Below are 27,491 nucleotides of genomic sequence, written 5' to 3'. Positions count from 1 at the left end.
TAAATTAGAGTGTCGAAATCCCTTCATATACCACGATGATTTACCCCCAGCATTAAGCAATGAAAATGTACATACAATAATAACCCACTGTACGCTCAGAAACCTCTCTCTGAGGCTGCCAACTCTCAGCAATCGTTGGCAGTCGCTGGATCTCTAGCAGAAGAGCATCTTAAAGCTTCAAGTTAAGGGCAAAGCAATTGTTATAACAAACTTCCTCATACTTAAGCAAAAACCAAGTCCCTAAAACCCTCTTCGCGTGTTCTTATTCGTGCAACGAACAACGAATCGGTCGAAATATTGTAATGCTTTTGGCTCCAAGTGCGGCTCGGCTGCTGTTAGCCGAAAAACCAAACAAAAAATATTTTTTTTCATAGCTTAAGAAGAATTTTTTTTCATATCTTAAGAACAATTTTTTTTATAGACTAAGAACAATTTTTTTGTATATCTTAAGAACAATTTTTTTCATATCTTAACAATTTTTTTTCGTATTTTAAGAAGAATTTTTTTTTAATAGTTTAAGAACATTTTTTTTTCATAGTTTAAGAACATTTTTTTTATAGATTAAGAAACTTTTTTTGAGCATGAGACATTTTTTTTGAGCACGTGAAACTAAATATTTAATAACTCCAAGTCATACATACAAATATGTACAGGAATATGTAAGTACATAAAAGTAAGTAAAAAAAATACATATATGTACGTACATAAAAAAATGTATATACGTACATAAAAATATCTAAAACATACATAAATATGTGTAAAATATATATTTGTGAAACCAAAAAACTTGTGTCTTGTGGGAACAGTTGTGAGTGGAGTGAAGTGCTGCAGTCTGCTACGATGAACCGCTCTGCCTCCGCTGTGGCAGCGCGTTTCCGGGCGGCTCTCTGTGTCTCACTCAATCTCAATTCAGAGTTTAATCAGCGTGTGCTGCTCCGTGCTGGCCCTTAGATAAGCAACACAAGCGGGGATGCTGCTGCTGCTCTCTGTTTGTCAGACTGCCTGCCTGCCTGCCTGCCTGCTACTGGTCTGCTCATCATTATCTGTTGATTAACGCTCAGTGCGTGTTGGTGTCGAGCCGAGTCGAGTCCGAGTAGCGAGTGGCGCGTTTCCTATTGATTTTCTCTGTTACTGATAAGCAAAAGTTCAAGACAATCTAGCAAAAGATGAAGCCACTGATAGGGTTTTTGCTCGTGGTAATGCTGATGTGCCAGGCACAGTCTCAGTCGCAGGATGTCGATGGTGAGTGTTGCGCTTCGTATGCCACACATTCCCAACCACAATTGTGACCTTTGTTCCAGTGAACGTCGAGCAGGAAGCTGGCGAAACGGATGAAGAGCACAACATTGAGGCGAGTGAGAATCGCATGGCCGCGCAGGTGGAGGCTGTGCTGGAGCACTTCAAGCAAACGGATCCGCTGGGTATGCCTGGTGTCCCCATACCCGATCCCATAGATGTGCCCGATGTGAAGAAGAACATGGGCTTTGGCAACCTAGACATGAAGGAGGTCAAGGCCTACGGACTGTCCAAGTTTCGCATAGACACCATCGATGCGGATCTCAAGTCGATGAAGGTGAGCCGTCGCGAGATTTAAAGGAAAAGCCTGAAACCTTCTTCTTTGCAGCTCAAGGGTGGCGTGCAGTTGGATGAGATGCTGGTCAAGGGCAAGTACAATCTGGCCAGCTGGATCTCACGCGCCCAGGGACCCTTTACGGTCATCCTCAAGAATGTTTATGCCGAGGCAACGGCTTTCTTGGCCGTGGAACGTGACGGACACCTGACCACAGATCGCATCAAGATTGACATTACCTTCAGGGACATGGCCATGGACTTCCAGAACCTCGGCTTTATGGGCTCGCTGTTTCAGGGCATGGTCAACTCTGCACCGAATCTTGTGTTTGATGCCATGAAGCCATTCATGCTGCAGGAGGCCGATAAGCAGCTGCGCAGCGAGATCGACACAATGATCAAAACGAGCATGGGCGATCGTCGGCTGCCGAACTCCATCACGCCGCTAGACAGCGCCATAGCGGAGGGTCGCAAGGTGGTGCGACAGATGGGCTACGATCCGTACCATCTACCCGACATGAATCGCACCATGGGCGTGTTCAGTGTGCAGCTGTCGCACACCTGGATCCATGGCATCTCCAGCTTCTATCGCGTGGGCAACATCACAGCCGCCATGGCCAACAAGACGGTGTCGCTGGTCGTCCAGGTGGGCACACAGCAGGTGACTGGCGCCGGCCAATGGGAGATGGGCCTGGGCATGATGACACGCGTCGGCCATGTGCAGTTCACGGTGCAGCATATACGCGCCACTGTGGCAGTCAGCCAGTCGCTGGACACACGCCAGCGGCCGCAGATTGTGGACCTGCAGTTCGACATGGGGAACATTCAAGTGCGCTGCGATGGCGCCGGCACGCTGGACTATGTCATGGAGTTTGCTGTGAATGTGGTGCCCAATTTGTTGCGTTACCAAATCATGGATGCCATCGAGAATCCCATTAAGCAGCGCGTGCAAGAGAAATTCAACACCATCGATGTGGAGCAGGCCATCAAGCAGCTCGTCCACAAGTACGAGACGGAAGGCAGCGACTTTAAGTTCGATTTTAAGCTCTAAGTGAAGGTGTTTTGAATAAAGTTTTTATATCCCTTTCAACTGAACAAATCAGGGAATCACAATTAGTACTGCAGCATGTCCTTCTCGGGTCCTACGGCTCCTTGATGCTAAAGCAAAGCAACTGCAGCCGCATATTCCGCTTCACACGCTCGAGTATCTCGTCTGCCTTGCGCTTCTGCTCGCCATTGAGCGGCGGATTGATGGCCTCCAGTGCTTCCATAAAGTAGTTTCTGTGGGGAGCAACAAAAGTCAAGTAACAAATGTGATTGAAGGCGCTTGGCTGCCACTCACTTGGCTGTCTCATTCGCGTAACACTCGAGTGCATCGCGCAGCAGGCGTATGTCCACGTGTGCCTGTATCGCGCCCGTAAAGCTGAAGCGCTGCACGCAGCTCATGAGACGCGCCAGCTCCTCGGATATGGTCTGCACAATGGACTCCAGAATGGGCCGCAACAGAGCTGGGGAGATGCTGTAAATCTCCGAGTAAACGCCAACGAGGTTGTCGACGCATTCGTGCGCGTAGGGACGCAGCTGGCCAATCTCCATCTCGTGATCCCATTGAAAGCGACCCAGGTACATGGAGGGCTCAATGGTGCCCACCAGCGGGTCGCCCTTGTGCTCCACATACTCCTCCAGCAGGTTGGTAAACAATTGATTCACCGTGTAGCGTGACGTTTCAATGGCCAGCGTGGGCAGCGGATAGCCATAGCGCACGAAAACGTCGCCAATGTGCGGGAAGAAGCTCTTGTTGCAGTACGCATAGTTGGCCAGACAGCAGAGCATACGCTGCTCCCAGGTAACAGCCGCACCGCCACTGGCCACCGAGTCCAATTGCTGGGCATTGGGGAAGCCCAACAGCTGGGAGACATTATGCGTGGGCGTCTCCTCGTCGTGGGATTGAAAGGCGAGCTCCTCAATCACCGCACTGAAGGTGGAGAGGAACTCCTGCAATCGCTGCGACACCTCACGCTGTCCATCCGACTGCGGTTCGAGTAGGTTGCCCTCCCGCGTCTCTGGCTGCATGCACACCGACTGCACCTCGTCCAGTGTTTCCACGAGCAGCGCTTCCAGCGCGGCAGGCAGAATGGTTGCACCCGGATATTCCTCCACGCCCAATTCCCAGGTCTCCTGGCTGCCCAGCTTCTTGCAGCGATCAGTGGAGCGCTTGAAGATAATCGAGAAGCAGAACAGGCGCACCTCATCGATGAGTTTCTGTATGATGTCCAGCGCATCCGAGGGCAGATCCAGGCCTATGAGCGTGGCATACGCAATCCTCGTGTAGCGCAGACACTGCGGAATCCACGGCAGGAACTGATGTGTGGCCGAGGCGCTGCCAATGGACCAACTCAAGCCGCTCGACTGCCGCAGCGCACGCTGATCGCCGGCTATGAGAATGGCCAGTCGCAGGTAAACGCAGAATTTCTCAATTGCATTGAGAATCATTTTCTTGAAATCCCCAGGCTTTGGATCGTGCGGACCGCGCAGCTCGCCCGTGAAGTACAGCTGCCCCAGACGCCACAGATCCGGCAGCTGGGAGGCGGCAATGTCGCAGAGTTCTTCGCAAAAGTTGACACGACTGGGAGCTTGGTTGGGATCGCGTGTCTTGGACTTCTCGGGCGTGCCGGCAGCATCTTTGTTGGCATGCTGCTCGAATGTCTGCCGGAATGTGGCCTCCAGATACTTGGCTCTGGCCTCAATGGCATCCCAGGCGGGATCAATGTTCCGCAGCTTATCCCCAATGGGTGTGCCGCTTTGCTGCAGCTCCAGGCTGGTCAGCGCTTTGATTAATTTCTTCTGCTGGTCCACACTTTGCGGCATCTTCACTACCTTCTCGTGCAGCTGCTTGCGTATGGACAGAATGCGTTGATCGACTTCCTCCAGCACTTTGCGGAATATCGGAATCTCCGTCTTGCCAAAGAGATTCTTGGCGCGTGAGTAATCATTCACCACAATGTCATATTCGCCCGCTTTGGCCCGTCGATCTACCGAATTTGGCAGGCAAAACAGAAACTTGTGCCTGGAGAGAGCAAACAAAACGGAACGCGTGGAGTCTGCCTTCTCCTTGCGCACCAGCACATCCGTGAAGATCTTCTGCGACTCGCTAATAGAATCTGCAATGAAAATAAATCACATTCCGAGCGGAAAACACTCCACTTTCTCTTCCCACTCACTCTCTATGGACGCTTCCAGAATGTTGAGCGGTTCGGTGCCATGCATCTTGACATCCTCCTGCAGCTTGTCACGTATGTTCATCAGCGTGTCCAGCTGGTCAATGACAGAGCCCGCATTGGACTTGAGAAACGACAACTGTCCCTCCTTCTGGCTCTCCACTTTGCGCTTCAGATAGGCCAGACCCGCCTTCAGGTCCTCAAAGGATGTGGCCAAATGGTTCTCGAGCAGAAACCAGGAGGGGGAAAAGTGCTCCTGCGACAGATCGCCACAGGCATCGGGAAACAAGTCACGCAGATCTTCGGGTATCTTCTGTTCATTGCCCTCAATGGACAGGCCTAGGGGATCCTCCTGCGTCAGACCCGACTGCGTGAGTGTGCGTCGCCCCCAGGCAAAGTTCTGGCTAGGCGACTCTTCGATCCACACAGCAGACTCCTTCAGCGGTCCAATGGTTTCGTGGTAGGCACGAAACTGAACCGTCGACGTGCCCACACCACCGCTCAGAGTGGACACGATGATGTCACCCTTTCCCTTGGCCGGACCGGTGCGTGCTATAATTTTGTTGGGTGATTTCCATTCCGCCGACAGCAGGCAGTCGGAACCGCAAATCTTAAGACCTGCAAAAACAGAGAAAAGTTACGATAAAAATAAAGCCAGCCAGCTGCTGCCTGTCTACGCCTACCAATTAGGTCTTGAACTCGGGTGCCCAGGAATTCGCCGCGAATGATGACACGCGTACCAGGAGGACCCTCTTTTGGAGACAGTCCCGTTACCACCGGCTGTGGGGCCATGGCTGTGCTGTATGACCAGTGGAAAGTGGTTAAAAATGCAACAAAAACTGCAAAGAAAATAAATTTCTTGTTTCTGGATAGCCCTCAGTGTTGACTAATCCCCAAAGACAGTGCTGCACAGCTACAATTGGTTTGTTTATATTTGTTTCGATGAATTATCGATGGAGGTATACGGTATATTTACGGAATATTTCGGTATATTTCGGAGGGTCTATAAAACCGCGGTCTAACTGGTAGAAACAGCTGAGGCTGAGCTGAGCTGCAGAAAAATGGATGACGTCGCCACAGCACAAAGCGAGAATGAGAATTTACGGAAAATTCGCAATCGCCTGATGCAATGGGAGTCCAAGACCGATCCCCTGGCGGCGCTAAGTGTTCAGCAAGAAGAGCATTTGGATGTCCTGGCCAATCTGTGGCGAGATGCCGGACCATCGGTGAGTGTTGTGCTGCTGCTTGTCGTGGGTGCCAACAAATTGATAAAACCGAACACTTGATCTTTGTTTATAGTTGCCGGCAGTGACCACACCTACGATAGCGGAGCCCTCAGATGAGGCAAGCGCTGCTGCCACACAGAGTACTGAGGATATAGAGCTGCCTGCGGAGGGGCTTCAGAACACAAACGATTTCCTGCTGTGGTTCGTGGACGTCAACGCTGAGATTGAGCAACGTGGCGATGCGGTCTATCACAAGTATCTGCAGCAGTTGGAGCAGCGCAAAGCGGAATGCTCGCACATGCTGGGCCAAATCTCGGTGGCCATGAATCGCCTGGGCGCCCTCTCCGACGAGTACGAGTTTGTGTCACAAAAGACGAGCGCCCTGAACACGGCCAGCGAACAGTTGATCGACGAGCAGGAGAAACTGCAGGAGCTGAGCAATGAAATTCAGCGACGTTTGCATTACTTCAGCCAAGTGGAGCTGCTCAATCAGCGACTACAAAGCCCCACGCTATCGGTGGCCAGCGAAGCGTTCCGGGAATGCCTTAACAAAATTGATGAATGCCTGAACTACATAGAGGAGAATGTGAGATCTTACAGCTGCAATCTTCAACTAGTTATATACTCATTTGCCACCTCTTTTCCAGCCCAAGTTCAAAGATGCTGCCACCTACAATGTCAAGTACAGACAATGTCTGGCAAAGGCCTCTGGCCTGGTGCGTAATTATGTCACCGGCGTCATCAATCAGGCCACTGAGGCCACGCTGCATCCCAAGAACACCTCAGCTGATGCCTCCAACGCACTACAAGCGCCAGATGCTGCCTTCGCCTTGTACTATGGCAAATATCAGACAGCAGCAGCGAAAGTTAAGCGTGTGGCCCAGCTGATCGAGACGCGGCTGGAGCACAGCAACGACTATGCCCAACTAATGACCGACCTGCAGCAGCATTACTTGGCTCAGCGTGCCAGTGTGATGTCGCCAGCGGTTAATCTTTCCATACAGAATGTCAAATCAGCCCACAAGGGAGACCATTGCTCGCTGACACGCAGCGCGTGTGGATTTCTGGTGCATGTGTGCCAGGATGAGCAGCGTTTGTTTTATCAGTTTTTCAGCACAGGAGCGCAGTATTTAACGTGAGTTTTGGGTACAAATTCAAGGCGTTTCAGGTCTAATTATGTATTTTCTTACAGCGTTTATTTGGAAGGCTTGTGCACGATTCTTTATGATACATTGCGACCCTTCATTATACACATAAATCACTTGGAAACGCTGGCCGAGATTTGCTCCATTTTGCGCATTGAAATGCTGGACGAACATGTGCAACAAAATCGTAAGAGAAACTTTCTAAGACTTTGCTGATGTTTTCTATAATTTCTTGTTATCATTAAGCATCCGCGCTGGAAGCCTTTGCCACCATTGCACATCAATTGCTGCAGGATGTGCAGGAGCGTTTGGTTTTCCGTGCACATTTGTATCTGCAGTCGGATATTCAGAACTTTAATCCCTCTTCGGGTGATCTGGCCTATCCCGAGAAGCTGGAAATGATGGAGGTAGGAGCGTAGTTTCTTTATATATTTAATTTGTTAATTAATTGTTAACAATTTGCAGAGCATTGCCTTATCCCTGCAAGAGCCTACTCCACTGCGGCGTTCGGATTCGCGTGCGTCTGTTATTTCCAGTGCCTCGAGTGTTGCCGAAAGCGTTGACACTTCCTACAGAATCAGGCAAATGAGTAAGCATCAGGGAAACAGACCGAAAAGCAGCGCAACTTAAATATTTATAATGTTTTCTTACAGATTCCCCCGCTGATTTGCATGGCATGTGGTACCCAACGGTTCGTCGCACTTTAGTCTGCCTCTCCCGCTTGTATCGCTGCGTGGATCGACCCATTTTCCAAGGCCTTTCCCAGGAGGCCCTGAAGCTGTGCATACAAAGTGTCTCCTATGCGGGTGGCAAAATTGGCGCAGCCAAAACGCCCATCGATGGAGAGCTCTTTGAGATCAAACATCTGCTGATCTTGAGGGAACAAATTGCACCATTCCGTGTGGATTTCACTGTAAAGGAAACCTCTTTGGACTTTAGCAAGGTGAAGACGGCAGCCTTTGGGCTGCTGCAGAAGCGTAAACAGCTCTTCTCGATGGGCAGCAACAATGCGTTGCTGGAATTCCTGCTCGAGGGCACACCACAGATAAAAGAACATTTGCTGGACTCGCGCAAGGAAGTGGATCGTCAGCTGAAGACTGTGTGCGAGAAGTACATCAGAGATGCTGTGAATATGCTAATAGGTCCCCTAATCACATTCCTGGACAAGGCACAGAGTCTGCTGGCACAAGCGGCCTCAAGCACAGCCTCAGCGACAGAGTCCACGACGCCAAAGGCTAGCTATGTGCTGAGGCAAAGCCCCTGGGCGAGTCCCCAACAGATAAGCAGCATCATTCAAGAGACGCAGCGCACGATTAAGGCCAAGCTGGCAGTGCTCCAACGAGCGATGCAACTCTATCTAAGCAATCGTGATACGGAATTCATTATCTTTCGGCCAATACGAGTGAGTCTCGGCACATGGAGTGCAGGAAAAAGCTTAACTTAATGTCTTTTGATCCCTTAGAACAACATCATACAATCATTTGTTAAGCTAGAGCAATTGCTGACCACAAATGGCTACTCCACAGATGATATGATCATCACGAGTTGCCCGTCTGCGGAACAGGTATCGATTCTGCTTTCCAGTGCTAGTATTTTGGCTGCAGAGGGAGTGGCGAGCTTTGCAGCGGCAGCAGCACGCAAAATCAGCACTTCATCCTCTGTCGAAGGTGTAAGCAGGAAGCTGAGCACAATGTCCAACAAAGCGGAGCTGCTGGAAGAGCCCAAGGCAGAGGCACAGGCGGAGGTTCAAACGGAAGCAGCAGCGGCGCCTGTGGAGATTGAGGCCAACACAGAATAGTTTGCAATGTATCGCCCCTTATGTAACTTATATGTATATCTATTTATCTATAGCTAAGCCATGTAATATATATATAAATGTATTGTTTGTGTGTAAGCGCTGTCCAAGAGTGCTGTCTGCCGGAGCTTGTGGCCTGTTGTGGTTTATCCTTTCCAAAAAACAAATTGTAGAATTAACATTGATTTTTTATTTGCTAAACCACGTAGAATGTGACGAAGTCGAAGTAAATTAACAACTAAACATTACAATAACAATATGCAAAAAGTTGGAGATATTTCCTAATAGTATTTGTGGGCAGAAACCTTGCTGCTGGTCAAGTGATGGATATGTCTGGAGACTCGTAAGGGAGCAGGAGCTAGGAGCAGTAACTAAGAGAGCGAACACTTGTCCTTGCTGCTTGATTGCTGTCCACCCACAGTCACAGTCTGAGCTGGTGGCTGACGATTACGCTGCTGTTCCGCAGCATCATCCTGCTCCATTATGGATAAGGCTAGCGCACGTGCCAAAGCCTCGTCTTCTGTCTGTGGCAACAAAGAATTGATTAACTTGAAGGCAAGGTTGGTACAATGATGATTTACTACTTACCATATTTCCCTGTATATTTTGTACTTGTGTGGCCTGCACAGGTCGCGGTCTGGGGTTCGAGTTGAACAAATGGTTGGCTGGCGGCTTATTCTGACGACGACTTTCCGCCGCTTTGGCGGCCATCGAACGCGTGTCCGTGGCTGGCTTGAATATGGATTGAAAGATTCCACTGGATCCACTGGGCGCTGTTGGCGCGGGCTCGTTCGGCTTGCAATCGTGGTCGCTGGTGTGACGGTGACGTAGGCAAAAGTTCAACTGGCACTGCGTGCACTTCACGGGAATGAGTTCCTTGCGCTTACAACCTTTAGCATGGCAGCGATTTGTATAGATTTTCTTGCTTTCCGATTTGCATTGTTTGTCTATGTGCTGGCCCACTGTTAGATCGGGCTCCACGCCAGGCGCAGTGGGCACTGGCTCGTGGCAGAGCGGACAGATGGGCACCTGGACATTTTTCTTGTACGCTCCTGGACAATTGTGACGATTGTAGTTGTAGTGGCTAGCACAAAACACTTTGTCGCATGAGTCACACTTAACAGGTAGGAAATCTATAAATACATTTGTGAAATTCATTTAATTAGTGTTCCATCTAGTCTGCCAGCGCTTCCTGGTTGTAGGCTCACCCAATCTGTTGCATGTTTGCTCGCTGCAATGCTGGCCCAAATGTGGAAACTCCATGGCGTATAGCGTTCTTGTGGCGTTGCTGACTCTGACTTGAAAATATGCCGTTTCACAGAATTGTGGCTGCTTTTATGGGCTAATCGTGAAAAGTTCCAGAAAAGTTTCCAATTTTTTTGTCTATAGTGACTAAACAGAATAATGACCAGTGTGACCGCGGAATTATCGATCAAATATACCGTAGGACCCTCAAAAATATACTATTTTGGTACGTCTTCTTTTAATAAATATACCGTAATTATACCGCGGTCATAAATCATATTCCTAGACTTTTAACACTGAAACAATTTAACGCTCATTTTTTCGTTGAGCACAGAAATACTCGCCCATATTTGAAATATGAAGCGGGCGGTCATGTGCTTATTTTCAAAATTACATTTATGTGAGCGATTTGTTGGTGCGTATTTAAAGGATAACATTTAAAAAATGGAAAACCAAGAATGAACAGAGCGTCAAATCCAATTCCAATTATTGAACATAATACAACGACTATTTACATCTATACATATTTACAAATTTATTTGTTTGAAATGCTCTCTTTGTCATGATACAAAATGTTTTAATAGGAATATATATTATTTATATATATATATATAAATACATAAATATACCAACAACAATTAAGGAAAAATAATTTCCCAGTAATAATAATGGTATACATTTCAATTTTGAAATTGCCAATAAAGTTTTCTTCTTAACTTTTATCTGGATTCACGTTGCATTTTGTTGTTTTTTGTTTGTTTAAATAATACCGAATATGTGTGAAGAATGAGAATGCGCAAGCAGCTTTCGATCTGCAATTACCATTTTGCTTTGTTTTCAACAATATAAAAGCATAATTACTGTGTAGAATAATGAATAAAGAAGAGATAACGTTAACGTTGGTGCGAATGCATCGATAGCTAAAGTTTAACTTGAAATACAAAACAGCAGCAGCGGCAGCGGCAGATTGGCTAGACTGAAGTGCTGAAGGCGAAATTTAGCTACGCTCTGAATCTTTAGATCAAGAACAAATTTTGGTCCCGCTGAAGGAATATTCATAGCGCGCTTTAGCTGTTGGACACAGCACTTGGAAATGCATTGAGAGAAAAGTTTGTTGGGAATTTTGTAAGTTAAACAATTTCACGGGCAAACGGAGCAAACGCCTCCCAGTAGCTGACGATCTGAAACGAAAAATGGTTTGTTTATCGTTCAACGTATAGTCAAATGTTTATTCACCTGTTGCTGATGTGCCATTTGGTCTTCTATATACTTGATAATATTCGCTTTAAAGTCTTTCACTCTGGTCAATTCGAAGCGCTCCATTTCACGCTTTATTTCCGCCGATATGTCATCAAAATGCTGCTGACAGCGTTGTACCTTTCCCTGCCACTGCCACAGAAAGAAGTAAAGTTTAAATAGTGAACAAAATAAATTTCCTTTGCACACCCACCTCATCCACTTCTAGCTGTGCCTGATCCAACTTGTCCGCACGATTGGCCAGCTCAAAGCGGCCACGATTCTCCCTTCGCTTGGACAACTGCATCTGTGCATATTGCCAGTTTTGAAAGGACTTGACACGCTCATGGAAAATGCACTTAATGGCTCCAAACAGACCCAGATAATCCTTGATGAACTCGGCGAGAATAAAGAAATCAGAGTTGGCCTGCTCGGAGCGCAGCAGTTCCATTTTCTCCTCCACATCGGCCAGATTGGACAGGGCACGCGATAGGCCAGTGTGTTCCTCGCATGTGCTAAGCATTGCAGCGGATTTGGCCACCAGGCCGGTCAGCGCGGACAGTTCACGGCGCGAGGTGACCAAAGACTTCATTGCATTGTGCAGCTTTTGGAGATTCGCATCAAGATTCTCCACCTCAGTGATCTTGTCGTCGAACCAGGGGTCATTCTCATCCATTTTATAGGTAATTTTGTTCACAGTTTCTCCCACTTTGTTGAACAAGCGAATCACACCGGCGCCACTCAGCGCAGAGGTGTTGACGGCGCGCGGCAGCTCCTGATCGCTTTCGAGAAAATTCATGAAATCCAAGTCCACACGCAGTATGGGATGCTGGGCGGTGCGATGGACGAAGCGTTCCAGCGCTGCACGTCGAATCTCCACCCATTCCTGGTTCATTGGAGTGCCCGGCTCGCTCTGCTGTGGACTAATCTTCACCTTGGTGCTGCCAATTATGTTCTTCGATGGTGCCGGCGGTATAATCCGTCCCACTCGCATGTACTTTCCGACCAGCAGATCATGTATGCCCAGGAAATCACTGAAGCGACGCAAAGTGCTGAAGTCTGTCCGCTTGAACTTGGGAATGTTGGTTTTGGTCGTCACTCTAGTCGTTGGGGGGAGAGTCGATAAGCAAATAGTATGCAATGCAATGATAAGCGCAGCCAGTGGGGCGGCGTGACTCACTTGTAGGCCAAATATGAGCCCATGCCATCGCCTATTTTCTGGGGGTCGGATACAACAATTTTGATGAAGAAGTCGCCATCGTCCGTCAAAACTTCTTGCAGCGGCTGTAATTCAGAGAGAGAGAGGAGAAACGATTCAATTGATGATAAGCACACCAATAGCATGGATGTTGTTTCTGTGGCTGTGTGTGCTGTGCTGGTGGGCGGCACTAATGACGTTGTCAACGCCAAACAAAGCAAAAGCAACAGCCTCTGGGGTCGCTGGTTGATAAAGCAAGCAAACGCAGAGCGCCGCCCCAAAAATTAAACCTAATTTAATAGGCATCCTGTTGTTGTGCGTGTGCTGCTGATTGAACTTACATGCACATCCCCGATGCTACTGGGACTCATGGCTGATACAAATAAATCATTTTCGTTCTCCAAAGTAACACTGCCGGGCGCTGGTACTTCCTCCTCGTCATCTGATGCCGATTCAGCACCATTGTTAATGTCCACTTCGGCGAACTCTCTGTTGTGTTCGGGACTTTCCACCTCCATGCTAATACGTTCAATGCAGTGCTTTTATGTTTTGTTAATTGTAATTATCAGAAAAACTTCTTTCTTTTCGACTGCCTGGGAAGCTTTTTTGCTGTTTGGCGTTGCCACTGTGGTCGGAGAGAAAGTTCTTAATTCTTCCCAGTGCCAGAAAATACCACCTTTCCTTGTCTAGTATTATTTTAGTATTTGATGGCAAAATCTATTAAAACAGAGAAGCCATTCCCGTTATATATTTAAAAGCCTGTATTTCCTAATATTCCCATGGAACTTCAAGAAACATTATAAAATTCATATTCCAAACAGTTTTAAAAGAAAACTCCATTAATAATTGAATTATTTATATGCTTTATTGCTCGGATTTTATGGGTATGCGAAATCTAGCCGTATTTCTCTCTATACGACCTTCATATTGGACGATATCCAGGGTATGAACGAAGAGACTTGCACATAGACGGAAGGAGAGTTGGCCTGGCCGCAAGGCAGCTTGCCCCAGGAAACGATGCCAATAAGGACATTGCCTTGAACCAAAGGACCACCAGAGTCCGATGTGCAAATGCTTGCGCCGGCAGTGAGGGGTCCAGTGCACAGATTCGTCGAATGAACATCGCTTCCCTTGACGCCCAAAGCAGCCTCGCACGAGCTCAGGCTGATGATTGGCAGATTGTAGGCCACTTGGAGGGTTTTTGGATATGAAGCCGAGCTGCTTGTACTGGTGCTGCCCCAGCCATACAGGGTGGCCGTGCCCGTTGGCACCTTGCCAGAGGCTGGAAGGGTAACTGGAGCCACTGCAGCCGACCACGTAAACGCTGTCGGTGTGTAAACCAAGCCAATGTCGTAGGGTACAGTGCCTCCGGTGTACAAATCGTTGACCACGTAGTAGGTAATGGTTCGCTTTTGGGTTGTGCTAGCCGTTCCCGCCACAGCAATGCTTCCTGCTACCAAAGTGCTGCCCAAAACTTGGGCTCTGCTAGACAGGCAATGAGCCGCCGTCACCAGCCAGTTGGCATTCAGGATGCTGGCCGCACAGTAGTGGGTGCCCTTGTACTGCATGGACACGGCATAGGGAGCACTGTTTGCGGGTGCCGCCACTCCTCTAACAACGCGTCCGTTTGGATCAGATGCCTGCCCATGGGCAAGGGCCAGGAGCAAGGAGCACGCGACAAGACAAGAGCGTGACATTGTTTGCTGTCCGTTCACAATCGTAGTTTTCGGAGAACTGTTTACATCCCTCTGTGTTATGGTCCGTTTATATTAAATTGAGATACGAAATTTAAAAATGGTGGCAAGTGAAGATAAGGGTTTCAATTAACCATTTTGCTTTAATAAGAAGTCAATATTTATTTATTTATTAATTCAATCAAATCATATCTACCACATTATAGTAAGATGGGGGGTCGGGAATAAGCGAAGCGCCACAAAGTTCAAGGTCCTCTCTCTTTCCTTTGGGGGTGTGGGTAAGCTGGCTCCGGGATCCCGCTATGAATTCATTTCGCTCTGCGGATCGATCCTCTCCGGATAACCCAACCTTCTCCTTAGCCTTGCCACCCTGTTCCGAAACACTTCCCCTTCATCTGGTATTTTGCTCTAGATCCTCATAATTAAAGTTAAGCCATGCCCGTTATTTATATAAATGCCTGTATATACTAAACTTCCCATAGGATTTCCATAAACTTCTTTACAAAGGAAACTCCATTAATGGAGATTATTTTGCTTTAATGCTTGGATTTTATTGATATGCAAACTCTTGAGGTATTTGTATCTAAGCGACCACTTGATTGGACGATATCCACGATATGAACGAAGAGACTTGCACATAGACGGAAGGAGAATTGGCCTGGCCGCAAGGCAGTGCGCCCCAGGAAACGATACCAATAAGGACATTGCCTTGAACCAAAGGACCACCAGAGTCTGAGGTGCAGATGCTGACGCCGCCAGTTAGGGGACCAGTGCACAGATTCGTCGAATGAACATCGCTTCCCTTGGTGCCCAAAGCAGACTCGCACGAGCTCAAACTGATTATTGGCAGATTGTTGGCCACTTGAAGTGTTGTGGGATATGAGGCCGTATTGGTTGTACTGGTGCTGCCCCAGCCATACAGGGTGGCCGTGCCTGTTGGCACCGTGCCAGATGTTGGGAGGGTAACTGGAGCCACTGCAGCCGACCACGTAAACGCAGTCGGTGTGTAAACCATGCCAATGTCGTAGGGCACAGTGCCTCCGGTGTACAAATCGTTGACCACGAAGTAGGTAATGCTTCTTGTTTGAGTTGTGCTAGCCGTTCCCGCCACTGCAATGCTTCCTGCGACCAAAGTGCTGCCCAGAACTTGTGCGCTGTTTGTCAGGCAATGGGCTGCCGTCACCAGCCAGTTTGTGTTCAGGATGCTGGCCGCACAGTAGTGGGTGCCCTGGTACTGCATGGACACAGCGTAGGGAGCACTGTCTGCGGCTGCGGCCACTCCTCCCACAATGCGTCCGTTTGGATCAGCTGCCATAGCAGACGCTCTACCAAGGCCAAGGGCTAGGACCAGGGAACACGCGACAAGATAAAAGCGCAACATTGTTTGCTGTCTATTCGCAATCGTAGGTTTCGGGGAACTGTTTACATCTACCTTTCCCATGGTCCGCTTAAATTAAATCGAGATACCGGAATTTCTAAATGGTGGCGCTGGAGAAGATAAGGGTTTCAATTAACGTTCTTGCTTTCCAGATAAGCGTTTAATATAATTTTGATTAAATGACGACTCCCAAGCAGTGACACTTGCCAGGGTATACTATACATAAATTACATCTAGCCACTCGGCAAGATATAGAAATAGATAGATAAGTTCAAGTGGATGTTTATCTGTAACATTTGGCAAACATTTGCGAAACATTTTTTGAAAGTATGTGGGGTAGTATTTTAACTGCTATGCAGTACTGGGAATAATACCAAAGCGATGTGGTATTTTAAGTATTTTACTGCGGATGGTCACACAGCAACTGACTCAGAGTGGAAGAAGAAGAAGACGATATTTTTTCCACGACGAAACGAATTTAATTTTATAAAGTGATACGCCTTTGCTGCTGCCCGAAAAGCATTTAGAACGTGTGTGCAACGAGCATTAACTGTAGAGAACAGCGAAAACGCAGGGCTACGCATGCAATAGGAGCCACTGAAACCCCCTGGCCCATCCCAGTATCAACAAAAGAGGGGAGAGAGTGCGCAAGAGAGCGAAGAGAGAGGTCAGCAAACCCGCAATTAAAGAAAAGTAGACACGTACGATAGTTGCACAGGCGGCGTACGTAGATCGAAGAAAGCAGAGCAGAGCAGAGACGATACGAGACGGAGACACCAGAGCAACAAAAAACCATGTCATCCGGCGACTTTGGCAATCCGCTCAGGAAGTTCAAGTTGGTTTTCCTGGGCGAACAGAGTGTGGGCAAGACGTCGTTGATTACACGCTTCATGTATGACAGCTTCGACAACACCTACCAGGCGACCATCGGTATTGATTTTCTATCCAAGACCATGTACCTCGAGGATCGGACAGTGCGCCTCCAGCTGTGGGATACGGCGGGCCAGGAGCGCTTCCGTTCGCTAATACCCTCCTACATACGCGACTCAACGGTGGCTGTGGTCGTCTACGACATCACCAATACGAACTCATTCCACCAGACGTCCAAGTGGATAGATGACGTTCGCACAGAGCGCGGCAGTGATGTCATCATCATGCTGGTCGGCAATAAGACGGATCTGTCCGACAAGCGACAAGTCTCCACCGAAGAGGGGGAGCGCAAGGCGAAAGAGCTGAATGTGATGTTCATTGAGACCAGCGCCAAGGCCGGCTACAATGTGAAGCAATTGTTTAGACGCGTGGCGGCGGCGCTGCCCGGCATGGACTCCACTGAGAACAAACCCTCCGAGGACATGCAAGAGGTTGTGCTTAAGGACTCGCCCAACGAGACGAAAGATCCCGAAGGCGGTTGTGCATGCTAGAACTAGATTTCTAGACAAGACACCCAACGGTCACACCCAACACAACCCGAACCCAATCCAAGCCCCTCCATCCTCCGCTACGACAACAACAACAGCATAGCAATTCCACACGCACACACACACAGACGCTGGAAACGGGTGTGCGTGTACACACACAAGGTGTAGTGTAGGGTGTCATGGTGTATGTGGCTGGATCAAGCAGGGCAGAGGATGAGAAAAACACCACACACACACACATACAATTTTATGTTTAAGTTTATTTATAAAGTAAAAAATGATAGCAAAAAGCAGAAAATAGACTAAAACCAACAAACAATTAACGAAATCGGCTAACTAATTAATGTTAATTAAATAATGCAATGCAATATTAAGCGAGCTAATCCTGAGGCAGGCCCAAGATGCATAAGGCACACCAACCCCAAACCACTCGTTGTAATGAGTAACTCGTTCCATACACACTCACCCGTTCCTCCTGCAAAGACCCGAACCCTACTCAATTATATTTTTGGCACGCAAAATCCTCACGCTTTAAAGTACTTAAATCAGGCCAAGCGGTAGACGAAGATCAGTACAGAATACAACATTCCAATTTGGCAGCAAAAAGCATGAATACCACTGAGAGCCAGCCCTGTGTTCAAGATGATGATTCCACGGCTAAGCAAATAGTTGTTTTGTTCCATTTATAGCCCCCCGTTCTGTTTGCGGCTTTTACTTGGGTTTTTTATAGCAAAACAAAAAACCAACTGGAAACCTTTTGATGGCATAGGACTTGGCCACGTGCATCTTATGAATAAATATATAAAGATATATATTATATGTATTTTTATGACAAAAATAATAAAAAAACAGGCAGACAGGCTGGCAGGCAGCACCAAGCACCTAGGCAGAGGGCAGACGGCAGACGACATTTAATATTATTATTAACGATTTTTGCTTCGATTAGCGAGTGAAAAAATTTGTGCATTTTTTACGCGAAAAGCATACAAATGGCTTACAAAATTGATAATTGAATAAAACGAACATAAAAACGTATGAATGCAATTTTTAATAAATCAAAATTATAAAAAAAGGAAAAAAAATTTACACGATATTAGCAATAAATTTAACAAAAAACAAAAACAAATAAAACCCCAAAAAAGGTGTGACTCATGAAAGTAAGAGGGGAGCGTTGGGTGCGCGGTGGCTGCAATTTGGGGCGCCTTATCTTATCGGGCGAGAGTGAATGTTGTTAACTGATTCGATGGCAGGGCACAGGGGTGTAGAAATTCCATAAATACAAGCAATAGTTATAGTTAGTTTTCTGTTTTGTTGTTTTATTATTTGTGAATTCCGGTTTCATAAGCGTAGAAGAAGATACACATTGAAGGAATAAAAATGCCAACTAGTTTGCTTTGCAAAACAATTATTAAGTATACGATAATAATATAAATAGAATTAAAGATGCGCCGCTGCTGCTGCTTAGAAGTTATCCTCGTTGGTGATGAACTCATCGCGTACTTTCTGCAGCTTGGTGATCAACTCCGAGACGGATACCTCGCCATGCACCTTGTTGTCGCGCGTGCGCACATTGACGGTGTTCGAGGAGCGCTCCTTGTCGCCTACCACCAGAATAAAGTTGAACTGCGCGAGCTGAGCATTGCGTATCTTCTTGTTCATCGTATCGCCGGCATCGCAGTCGGCCTCGCTCATGAAGCCAGCGGCATGGAGCTGCTCCTTGACTGTCTGCGCATATTGATCGTACGCTGGACCCACGGGCACGACCATCACTTGACGTGGCGACAGCCAGAAGGGCCACTTGCCAGCATAGTTCTCCGTCAGAATGGCAATCATGCGCTCCACAGACCCTAGGATGGCGCGATGAATGATGACTGGGCGCTTCTTCTCGCCATCATCGGCAATGTAGTTGAGATTAAAGCGAATGGGCAGCTGGAAGTCCAGCTGTATTGTGGCGCACTGATGTGCCCGCTTCAATGCATCCATAATGGTAATATCAATCTTTGGACCATAGAAGGCGCCATCGCCGGGATTCTCCTTCCAGGGCATGCCGAACTCATTGAGTGACTCCTCGAGGGCCTTCTCAGCATCATTCCACTGCTCCAGCTCGCCGAGGTACTTCTCTGGCCGTGTGGACAGCACCAGCTGGAAGGTGAAGCCAAAGATTGTGTAGACATGCTTCAGGAACTCCAAGCAGCCCTTCATCTCGCTCTTGATCTGCTCGGGTGCACAGAAGATGTGGGCATCATCCTGCTGGAAGCGACGCACACGCGTCAAACCGGTCAACGCGCCCGAGAGCTCATTCCGATGCAAGACACCAAAGTCGGCCATGCGGAGTGGCAGCTCCCTCCACGAGCGGTTGCGAGTATCAAAGATCAGACAGTGTCCCGGGCAATTCATGGGCTTCAGTGCAAACTTCTCCTTCTCCGCTTCGAAGGAGAACATGTTCTCGGCGTAATGCTGCCAATGTCCGGATGTCATCCAAAGCTTGGCATTGTAGATGTTTGGCGAGATGACCTCCTGGAAGCCCCGCTTCCTGTACTCTGACTTGATGAAGCCCATCAGCGTGTTGTAGATGTGCGCGCCGCGTGGCTGGAAGAAGCACGAACCGGGCGACAGTTCGTGGAAGAAGAACAGCTCCTGTTCGCGTCCAATCTTGCGATGGTCCCGCTTGGCGGCCTCCTCCTGCAGCTTCTCCCATTCCTTGAGCTGCTTGGGATCCGGGAACGAGATACCATACACCCGCTGCAATGTCTCAGCATCGGCCTTGCCCTCCCAATACGTCGACGAGTTCTTGGTAATCTTTAAGGCCTTCACCTTGCCCGTGTGGCGGACATGCGGACCGCGACAGAGATCGATAAGGGAGCCGCACTTGTATACTGTGGTGCGATCCGTGGTCACCTTCTCGTTCAGAATGCGCAGCTTGAACTCATTGTACTTGAACATCTCCAGCAGATCGGACTTCTTCATCTCCAGACGCTCAAAGTTTTGCTTCTCTTTCACGATTTGCTTGACCAGCGACTCCATTGTGCCATAGTCATTGGTGGAGATCTAAGGGAAGCACAGAGTTAATCCAAGCACTTATGGCAGGAACAGATAGCACTTACACCCTCCCCATTCAGATGCATGTCGTAGTAGAAGCCACTCTCAATGGGCGGACCATAACACAGATGTCCACCGTAGATGCGCTCCATGGCCTCACCCATTATGTGTGCGGAGCTGTGCCAAAAGACGGCCTGCGCCTCGGGATCGTCGAACTTGAGCAGCTGCAGGGAGCAGCTCTCCTCTAGCACACGATCCAAATCCCACACCTCTCCATTCACCTTGGATATAATTGTGTTGTCGGCGAGTCCTTGGCTGATGCCACGTGCCACATCGTACGGCGTGGTCTCCCAGGAGATGGCATCCACTTGCTTGCCATCGGGCAGGGTGACTTTGATGGTCTCTCTGGGTTTGGCAGCCAACTCAGCGAGATATTCGGCCTTGCATTTCTCCCAAAGGACGTTACGCTCCTCAATGTACTGCGGCAAGGGGTTTAGTTCTATATTTAAAAGGAAATCTCGAGTGAAATGCTGATAAACGGGAAAAACTGCACTTCTTACCCTTGCGCGCATCACTGGCTGCACCGGCCGGCTTCTCCTTTTTCTCCTTCTTCATTTTGCCAGCCTGCAAATCGAGGTGGAAAAATCAATAAGTTAAAATCAATCGAGGAATCGCAGGTTTCTTTTGTTTTTTGGCTACGTATGCAGTCGAAAAGCAATTAGTTGAATGACTTTTCAGTGTCTGCGTTGACACGCTCTCTGGCTTTCGTGGTTATTTGAACAATTGGAAGCGAGGCAATGACACAGACAAAAATTGTCGGCTCTTCTTGTATTGCCTATCGGACCGCCGACTATCTGTCTTTGAGCGTTTTTCTCCGGAACTTTAAAAACTGATGTAATAGAGACGGTACGTTGAGTCAGAAGCGGTGCGGGAATGTAGCTGCCGGCTGGCAGTGATTCAACTCTCCATCAACGGCACACATTTATACATGCACAACACATGCATTTGTATGTGTGCATGCACATGTGGAGAACACTTAGAACAGGTAGGACAAGGCTTAGCGACACCAACCAAAGTTGCGTAGCAGCGATAGCTTCTTGGTTGTCTTTGCTGCTGCTGCTTCTGATGTTGTAGTTGCTGCGTCTGATATTTGGAAGCTGCGGCTCGCAGGCAAGCTCTGCTTATTGCTTTACTAGACCAGCCGCCAATGCCAAGGGGCACAAGTTTCAACATAATTCGGTTACTGATTACTTCTCATACACTGCAATGCAATTCGTTAAGAGTTTAACATGCCTTTTGCTTGTTTAAATCCAAATTACTTAATTCCGGCACCACGTTGTCACCCATTTTTGTTTCCAAAATTATCCAAGAGAGTGAGCGAGAGGGCTAGACTACGCGAGTGTTACCAGAGGCGCACCAAAAAGCGCCAAAAGCCTTAAATACCGCAATGTCAGCTAGCTAAGCTTTGGCGCCAAATCGATTTCGAACTGTGGCTGCCGTTGCGTGTCCTGTTTTCGCACTAGTTATTGATTAAATTCTGCTGACATAATCGAGGAGTGCATTCGTGTTTACATTGTGTGTGTTTCAGCTGCTTTGGCACACATTCAAATTGAAATTGTTGCTCGCTCACGGTGTTTAGAAAGCCAACAAAATTGCACACCTATTGGAAAATCCCCTTCATAATCAACCACCGCTCTCTGGTGGCGCTGAACGTCTTGGGGTAGATTTCGATTTCTACAACGTGGCTTCCAGCAAGATTCATCCCAGCCCGGGGGCGGCGCGGAGTGTGTGGGCGCTTCCCCTGACGGCCTCCTCGTCATGCAACATGGTCGTGGCGGAGGAACACCCCCATGCCGAGGACATCGATATCGACCATCGCCCGCACTCGCCGCCACTCACGAGCCGCGGTGCTGGCGGCAACCATGGGCCCAGCAACGAGGACCACGACAGTGTGCTGCTGTTCGAGGGCCTGGATGGGGCGACGACCGTCAACCTGGACGACATCTTTGACATCATCAAGAACGGGGAGGTCAGCGAGGTGGAGAATCTGGTGGATAAGTTTGGCATGGAGTGCCTGTCGGCCAGGGATCGCCACGGCTACACTCCCGCCCACTGGATCGCCCTCAATGGCAATGTCCAACTGATGCGTTACCTGATTGAGCGCACGGCTCCGATTGATCTGCCCTGCCTGGGTACCCAGGGACCACGACCCATTCACTGGGCGTGCCGGAAGGGTCATGCCTCGGTGGTGCAGGTACTGCTGCAGGCGGGTGTCGCTGTCAATGCTGCAGATTTCAAGGGCTTGACGCCGCTCCATCTGGCTTGCATGTACGGACGCACAGCGACGGCTGCCTACCTCCTGGGCATGGGTGCACTCAACAATCTGACGGACATCAACGGCGACACGGCCCTCCATTGGGCGGCCTACAAGGGACACGCAGATCTGATGCGCCTGCTCATGTACTCCGGCGTGGAGCTGCAGAAGACGGACAACTTTGGTTCGACGCCGCTGCATTTGGCGTGTCTTTCCGGGAACATGACCTGTGTGCGTCTGCTGTGCGAGAAGTCTCAGGTGGATCTGGAGCCGAGGGACAAGAATGGCAAGACGCCGATAATGCTGGCACAGGCGCATCAGCACCAGGATGTGGTGCGGCTGCTCTATGGCGAGGTGAAGAAAAAGTCCCGTTGGATTCCATCCGTTTCGGAGAGCTGGGGCTGGCTCTTTGGCGGCGCCGGCGACTCCAAGGGACCGCTCTTCCTCTTCCTGTTCTCCGTGCTGCTGTGGGGCTATCCCATGTACATGATACGCGCCATTCCCATCACCTGGAACATACTGCGTCGCTCGCACTATTGCTTCATCTACTGGAACGCCGTCATGTGGATTAGCTGGGCCATTGCCAACCGACGGGATCCGGGCTACATTCCACTCAGCTCGGACGCGTACTATCGTGCCATCAAGCAGATTCCGTACTTTGACAAGCTGAAGAAGCGCAACGTGATGCTCACAAGACTGTGCCACAGCTGCCGCTGCCTGCGTCCGCTCCGTGCCAAGCATTGCCGCGTGTGCAATCGCTGTGTCTCCTACTTCGATCACCACTGCCCGTTCATCTACAATTGTGTGGGTCTAAGGAATCGCATGTGGTTCTTCCTGTTTGTTCTATCGGTGGCCGTGAATTGTTCGTTTACCATTTACTTTGCCTGCTACTGTGTGATGATTGAGGGCTTCACCTTGCTCTATGTGCTGGGACTCATCGAGGCGGTTGTGTTCTGCGGCTTGGGCTGGATACTCACCTGCACTTCGGTGGGTACAACTCTCACTCAGTTCTTGTCTCACATCTAACCTACTGCTTCTTTCACAGATACTCCATGCTTGCATGAATCTCACAACGAACGAAATGTTCAACTACAAGCGTTATCCATATCTGCGGGATAAGCGTGGTCGCTATCAGAATCCCTTTTCGCGCGGTCCCATTCTCAATCTGTTGGAGTTCTTTGTCTGCCTGCCGGATCGAGGAGATGACAACGATCTGCTGTTGGAGGATAACATTTGATTAAGGATATAGGATCGAGCTCCAGCTCGCCGGCGCAAGGTGCCCGTGCGTGGATAATGAAGAGAAACGGCAGCCCAAAACCCCATCGGGTAGGCTGCCCCAAAAAGCTTTTGCCTGGTTTTATCATCTACAAATTGCAAGGAAAGATGTCGCACATTGCCCAGCCAGGGCATCATCCATCTTTCTGCTTTGGTATCCAAGCATCTCGGACTGCCGATCGAACAACGCTTCATTCCAACCTCAATTAAGCCTTTAGCCTTTTGATAAGAGTTACGCTTGAATCTCTTGTTAATTTTTTGTACAAAATAATTGTTATACATAACTCGTGTATAAAATGTGTTATTTAATGAATCTCCTCTATATTATGATAATACTAAATATAATTAATAAATGGTGTGTGGTTGTGGTGTGTGGCGTACGTGTAATTGTACGCTAGCGCAAGGTGAATTCACTTAGCAGGTGACGTTGTCCGCCTCCAAAGGAGACCCACCCTGTGTTAAGACGTCACCTTGAAAGTAGTTTCCCCATGGGGAGCAGCAATAACTTAAAAACAAGCGCTAGAAAGGGAAAGAGACTCCCCCTGTGTTGAAGACGTCTAAGAAAATTCACCTTCCGCTTGCACGCGCTTCCTTTTCGATATGAATAATTGAATTGCACAAAAAAACGAAAATAACTACTAAAAGAAAGGTTTTTAAATCGTTGAATATGTTGTAATGGGTACACTTTGGCATGTATCTTGGGTGAATGAGGGGTAGATCTAAAGTATGAAATGTTTATCGTTCGACTGCTGCTTCCATTTCTAAATTTAACTCTCGAAACAGAAATCATAATTCTCGGGATCTTCGGGTATCGGTGGTGGATCCTTGCTAATATCCACACCCTCTGTATCGAGCAGACGCAGCTTTATCTCCATCGAGAGCAGTGTATCAAAATCTTCGTTCTTTTGCTTGCTAACCATCGGCTGGCCGAGCAGCGCATTGATGCCGTCCGTCCAGTAATTGAATATGCTCTCATCGGGCGCCACAAAGTCCAGCGTGGAGTGATCCATGTTCTCAAACGTTATGGAGAATGCCAAATTCACTGCCGACTTACTGCGTATGCGTGTCTCCTTCATGTGCGGACACTCCTTGCCCTCCAGCAGCTGCTTAATCTCACTGATGGGCAGCTTCTTGGGCAGCTCCTCTAGCGTGGGTATGTTCTTCTCATCGCAGTCACCATAATGAATGACTTTGTGGTTGGGCGACAGCCTTGCATACCAAAACTTGTCTTTGGTACGTGTGCCACGTAAATACTTGGAAAAACGAGTGCCTAAAACACAATGAAAGGGATTTAAATATAAAGAATTAAAGCCTGGGCTGGACTGTTTTACCTTCCACCAAAAACGATAAACGTTGCTGCTTGATTAGCTCCAGAATGTGCGGCGATATCTTCTCCTTCAGTTTAACAATCGCCGAAGCTGTGGAATCGCACTCTTCCTTTGAGGTGCGCTCCTGCTGGCGCAGTGTTGTGATCTGCTGATACGTGAGCAGCGCTATCTTATTGCGAAAGTCCTCCAAGTTCTCTGGCCTGCACTTGAGCGTGCGCTGAATCTGCTCACGCACCACACTGAACGTGGTGGTGAAGTCCTCCGCTGTGGCGCGCATATCCTTCCATGTGCGATTCAATGTGATGACGCAAATGCAAAAGAACTCCTCGAACGGCGTGTCGTGGGTGAAGAACATGGGCTGAAAGTCGCCCGATTGCTCCGCGGGCGGCTCACCAATGCGCAGAATGTCGCACAGCACTTTCACCAACTCAATCGAAGTGCGTCCAAAGGGACACTCATGCTCATCCGCTCGGCACGAGTTCTCGCGCACAATTTTTGCGTATTGCTGAGTGTAATTGCGGGCAAAGTACACCATGCAGTCGAGCGCCAAAATGCCTGAAATTAAGTTTATTATCAACAAATCCCAAAAAAAGTGTTCTTTGCTGCACTTACCTGGCGGAGTTTCTATAAAATCCTGTGCGGGATTGATGTCACATTTGAAGCCCAACTTCTTGTAGTACTGCGAAAAGTTGATATTTCCAGCGCCCGAGCCACCGCCGCGACGTATGTGATCGTCGCTCTGACTCAGTGCCGTTGTGTGATCGTCAAAGGCAATGCGACGCAGCTCCTTGATCTTCTCGTGTGCATCCTGATCCTGAGCATTCATCTTCATGCGCATACGCTTCTCCAGCAGGCCCAGCGTCAGCGTTTGCAGTACATACAGCTGGTGGGTCATCTCCGTGCCGAGACCATTGCCAATCAGGGCCAAGCGGAACTGTTTGGCGCTAATTGTGTTGGCAATCGTTCTCTTGCGAGCCTCATCTGCCTTCACAAACAGAGCATTCAGCAGAGCAATGGCATTCTGACGCATCACCGGCGAGTTAACCTCCTGCAGCAGTCGTAGAATATCCTGCAGCTTGATGTCCTCAGCCACCAGTACGTGCTTACTGCTGCACTGAACAATGTTCTCCAGATTGGAGAGGGCGCTCTCGCCACAGTTCGTGGGATACTTTTGGAAATTTCGCACAATCTCAATGTTTCGGGCGACAAACGAGTTCTCGGGCACCTCCCAGGACACCGTGCCGTGCTCCATGAGCTCAACGAAGCTGCCCAGGCTGTACTTGAGAATCTCCTCGTTGTTCTGGCCGACATCTTCAATCATCTTGATGAGTATGTCCAGACCCTTTTCCTTGATGAACTCCAGGGCGAATGTGTGATCGGTGCTCAGCGATGTGAGCTCCTTGAGTCGTTGGACCTTCTCCTGCGGACTGCCATTGAGCAGCGTTTCCATGGCATCGCTGGCCGTCTTCGATGGCGAATACTGCAGACGCAGTACAGAGCCATTCTTGATCTCATTTCGGTTCTTTTCCGTCACATATTTCTGGTTATTCGACTCGCAGAACTGCAGGGCGTAGTTCTGATGATCGCTGATGGACCAGCCGTTGCAGATATCCTGGATTTTGCCTGTAAACGAATACACAAGCACACCATGAGACACAATGATAATAAACCTTACTTCCTGTCACCGCTGAATGCGATGCATTTTAATGAGGAACGTTGCTGACATCACGATAAGCAGCAGACAAGAAAGGAAAGGGCGTTGGTTTAAGGTTTTTTGTTTCCACAAGCCACAATGCCACCACACCCAGCATGTGTGTGTGTACAGAGTGCATATGCACAGGATGCTCCCCAGCCTAGCCCTGACAGCCTAAAACAATAGCAATTGCTCATTGTTCACTTTTATTGACATACTTGCTAGCGGATGTCTCTGATCCAGGTTGATTAACTGCGCTATATGTTTCTCGCGCTCCACGGCTATCTTCACTATGTGCGAATCCTTCACCGTCGTTTTCTTCGGTATCATTTTGAAATTAATTACAAATTAACTTTAATTATTATTGTTTTTTGATCGGGATGGTGAAGCAGTGTGACCGCGGACTTATCGCATGCCTTCAGAAGTGTACCAAAATATACATTCTCATATACCATAAATATACCGAGGAAAAACAGCTACTATCGTATCAGAAAATAAAATATCGTTCCGTTAATTTAAAAATACTTCTTCCCACAGTCGGCGAGTACTGAGCGAAATATTTTAATCGGGCTTGAATTTAAACAGACCTTGGTTTGGCTTTTCTTTTTTTTAATCATATAATTCACGTTTATTTTGTCTGAGAAATGTCTAGTACACCGATAAAGTAAATTCTTCAGCGCTCATGACGCTCATTTTAGTTTTAAACAATTATTAATATCG

At 48.4% G+C, this 27,491-nt stretch overlaps 11 protein-coding genes across 12 annotated transcripts; 4 read left to right on the top strand and 7 right to left on the bottom strand.

Annotated features, from left to right (window-relative positions):
• The first annotated feature begins 1,073 nt into the window (after window positions 1-1,073).
• On the top strand, window positions 1,074-2,682 carry LOC117581861. Its single transcript, XM_034269323.1, has 3 exons — window positions 1,074-1,242; window positions 1,302-1,573; window positions 1,625-2,682. The coding sequence occupies exons 1-3, from the start codon at window positions 1,167-1,169 to the stop codon at window positions 2,618-2,620; spliced, it is 1,344 nt and encodes a 447-aa protein (XP_034125214.1). The 5' UTR covers window positions 1,074-1,166; the 3' UTR covers window positions 2,621-2,682.
• LOC117581852 (exocyst complex component 2) lies at window positions 2,628-5,685 on the bottom strand. Its single transcript, XM_034269309.1, has 4 exons — window positions 5,471-5,685; window positions 4,791-5,405; window positions 2,912-4,730; window positions 2,628-2,850 (listed from the first exon to the last, which is right to left on the bottom strand). The coding sequence occupies exons 1-4, from the start codon at window positions 5,577-5,579 to the stop codon at window positions 2,712-2,714; spliced, it is 2,682 nt and encodes an 893-aa protein (XP_034125200.1). The 5' UTR covers window positions 5,580-5,685; the 3' UTR covers window positions 2,628-2,711.
• A 130-nt stretch (window positions 5,686-5,815) lies between these two features.
• Window positions 5,816-9,132, top strand: LOC117581853 (conserved oligomeric Golgi complex subunit 3). The gene is made up of 8 exons (XM_034269310.1): window positions 5,816-6,013; window positions 6,087-6,599; window positions 6,661-7,148; window positions 7,206-7,345; window positions 7,405-7,565; window positions 7,624-7,747; window positions 7,812-8,560; window positions 8,621-9,132. Exons 1-8 carry the CDS (start codon window positions 5,849-5,851, stop codon window positions 8,954-8,956), a joined length of 2,676 nt encoding a protein of 891 aa, XP_034125201.1. The 5' UTR covers window positions 5,816-5,848; the 3' UTR covers window positions 8,957-9,132.
• Window positions 9,124-10,364, bottom strand: LOC117581863 (AN1-type zinc finger protein 2A). Its single transcript, XM_034269325.1, has 3 exons — window positions 10,162-10,364; window positions 9,542-10,086; window positions 9,124-9,477 (listed from the first exon to the last, which is right to left on the bottom strand). The coding sequence occupies exons 1-3, from the start codon at window positions 10,214-10,216 to the stop codon at window positions 9,325-9,327; spliced, it is 753 nt and encodes a 250-aa protein (XP_034125216.1). The 5' UTR covers window positions 10,217-10,364; the 3' UTR covers window positions 9,124-9,324.
• A 443-nt stretch (window positions 10,365-10,807) lies between these two features.
• Window positions 10,808-13,245, bottom strand: LOC117581860 (sorting nexin-2). Its single transcript, XM_034269322.1, has 5 exons — window positions 12,974-13,245; window positions 12,615-12,718; window positions 11,649-12,534; window positions 11,435-11,587; window positions 10,808-11,379 (listed from the first exon to the last, which is right to left on the bottom strand). The coding sequence occupies exons 1-5, from the start codon at window positions 13,148-13,150 to the stop codon at window positions 11,329-11,331; spliced, it is 1,371 nt and encodes a 456-aa protein (XP_034125213.1). The 5' UTR covers window positions 13,151-13,245; the 3' UTR covers window positions 10,808-11,328.
• Window positions 13,246-13,502: 257 nt separating this feature from the next.
• LOC117582239 (trypsin delta-like) lies at window positions 13,503-14,398 on the bottom strand (the record flags this gene model as incomplete). Its single annotated transcript, XM_034269850.1, has 1 exon — window positions 13,503-14,398. A coding segment is annotated over one exon (855 nt), but the record flags the coding sequence as incomplete, so codon positions are not given.
• Window positions 14,399-14,855: 457 nt separating this feature from the next.
• On the bottom strand, window positions 14,856-15,782 carry LOC117581862 (trypsin delta). The gene has a single exon (XM_034269324.1). The coding sequence runs from the start codon at window positions 15,765-15,767 to the stop codon at window positions 14,910-14,912; it is 858 nt and encodes a 285-aa protein (XP_034125215.1). The 5' UTR covers window positions 15,768-15,782; the 3' UTR covers window positions 14,856-14,909.
• Window positions 15,783-16,116: 334 nt separating this feature from the next.
• On the top strand, window positions 16,117-18,141 carry LOC117581864 (ras-related protein Rab6). The gene is made up of 2 exons (XM_034269326.1): window positions 16,117-17,142; window positions 17,173-18,141. The coding sequence occupies exon 1, from the start codon at window positions 16,499-16,501 to the stop codon at window positions 17,123-17,125; it is 627 nt and encodes a 208-aa protein (XP_034125217.1). The 5' UTR covers window positions 16,117-16,498; the 3' UTR covers window positions 17,126-17,142; window positions 17,173-18,141.
• A 276-nt stretch (window positions 18,142-18,417) lies between these two features.
• LOC117581855 (threonine--tRNA ligase 1, cytoplasmic) lies at window positions 18,418-21,569 on the bottom strand. Of its 2 annotated transcripts, none has more exons than XM_034269313.1 (4): window positions 21,455-21,569; window positions 20,722-20,785; window positions 20,227-20,660; window positions 18,418-20,170 (listed from the first exon to the last, which is right to left on the bottom strand). In XM_034269313.1, exons 1-4 carry the CDS (start codon window positions 21,506-21,508, stop codon window positions 18,584-18,586), a joined length of 2,139 nt encoding a protein of 712 aa, XP_034125204.1. In that variant the 5' UTR covers window positions 21,509-21,569; the 3' UTR covers window positions 18,418-18,583. The 2 variants fall into 2 exon arrangements, with proteins under 2 accessions (XP_034125204.1, XP_034125203.1); XM_034269312.1 differs by lacking the exon at window positions 21,455-21,569 and adding an exon at window positions 21,233-21,422.
• Window positions 21,570-21,707: 138 nt separating this feature from the next.
• LOC117581859 (probable protein S-acyltransferase 23) lies at window positions 21,708-24,041 on the top strand. Its single transcript, XM_034269321.1, has 2 exons — window positions 21,708-23,462; window positions 23,521-24,041. The coding sequence occupies exons 1-2, from the start codon at window positions 21,987-21,989 to the stop codon at window positions 23,710-23,712; spliced, it is 1,668 nt and encodes a 555-aa protein (XP_034125212.1). The 5' UTR covers window positions 21,708-21,986; the 3' UTR covers window positions 23,713-24,041.
• On the bottom strand, window positions 24,032-27,167 carry LOC117581858 (engulfment and cell motility protein 1). The gene is made up of 4 exons (XM_034269320.1): window positions 26,990-27,167; window positions 25,691-26,701; window positions 25,082-25,633; window positions 24,032-25,020 (listed from the first exon to the last, which is right to left on the bottom strand). Exons 1-4 carry the CDS (start codon window positions 27,099-27,101, stop codon window positions 24,518-24,520), a joined length of 2,178 nt encoding a protein of 725 aa, XP_034125211.1. The 5' UTR covers window positions 27,102-27,167; the 3' UTR covers window positions 24,032-24,517.
• Between the last annotated feature and the right edge of the window lie 324 nt (window positions 27,168-27,491).

Source organism: Drosophila guanche, unplaced genomic scaffold, assembly GCF_900245975.1.
Source record: "Drosophila guanche unplaced genomic scaffold, DGUA_6, whole genome shotgun sequence".
NCBI lineage: Eukaryota > Metazoa > Arthropoda > Insecta > Diptera > Drosophilidae > Drosophila > Drosophila guanche.
This window is presented reverse-complemented; position numbering and strand designations above follow the sequence as displayed.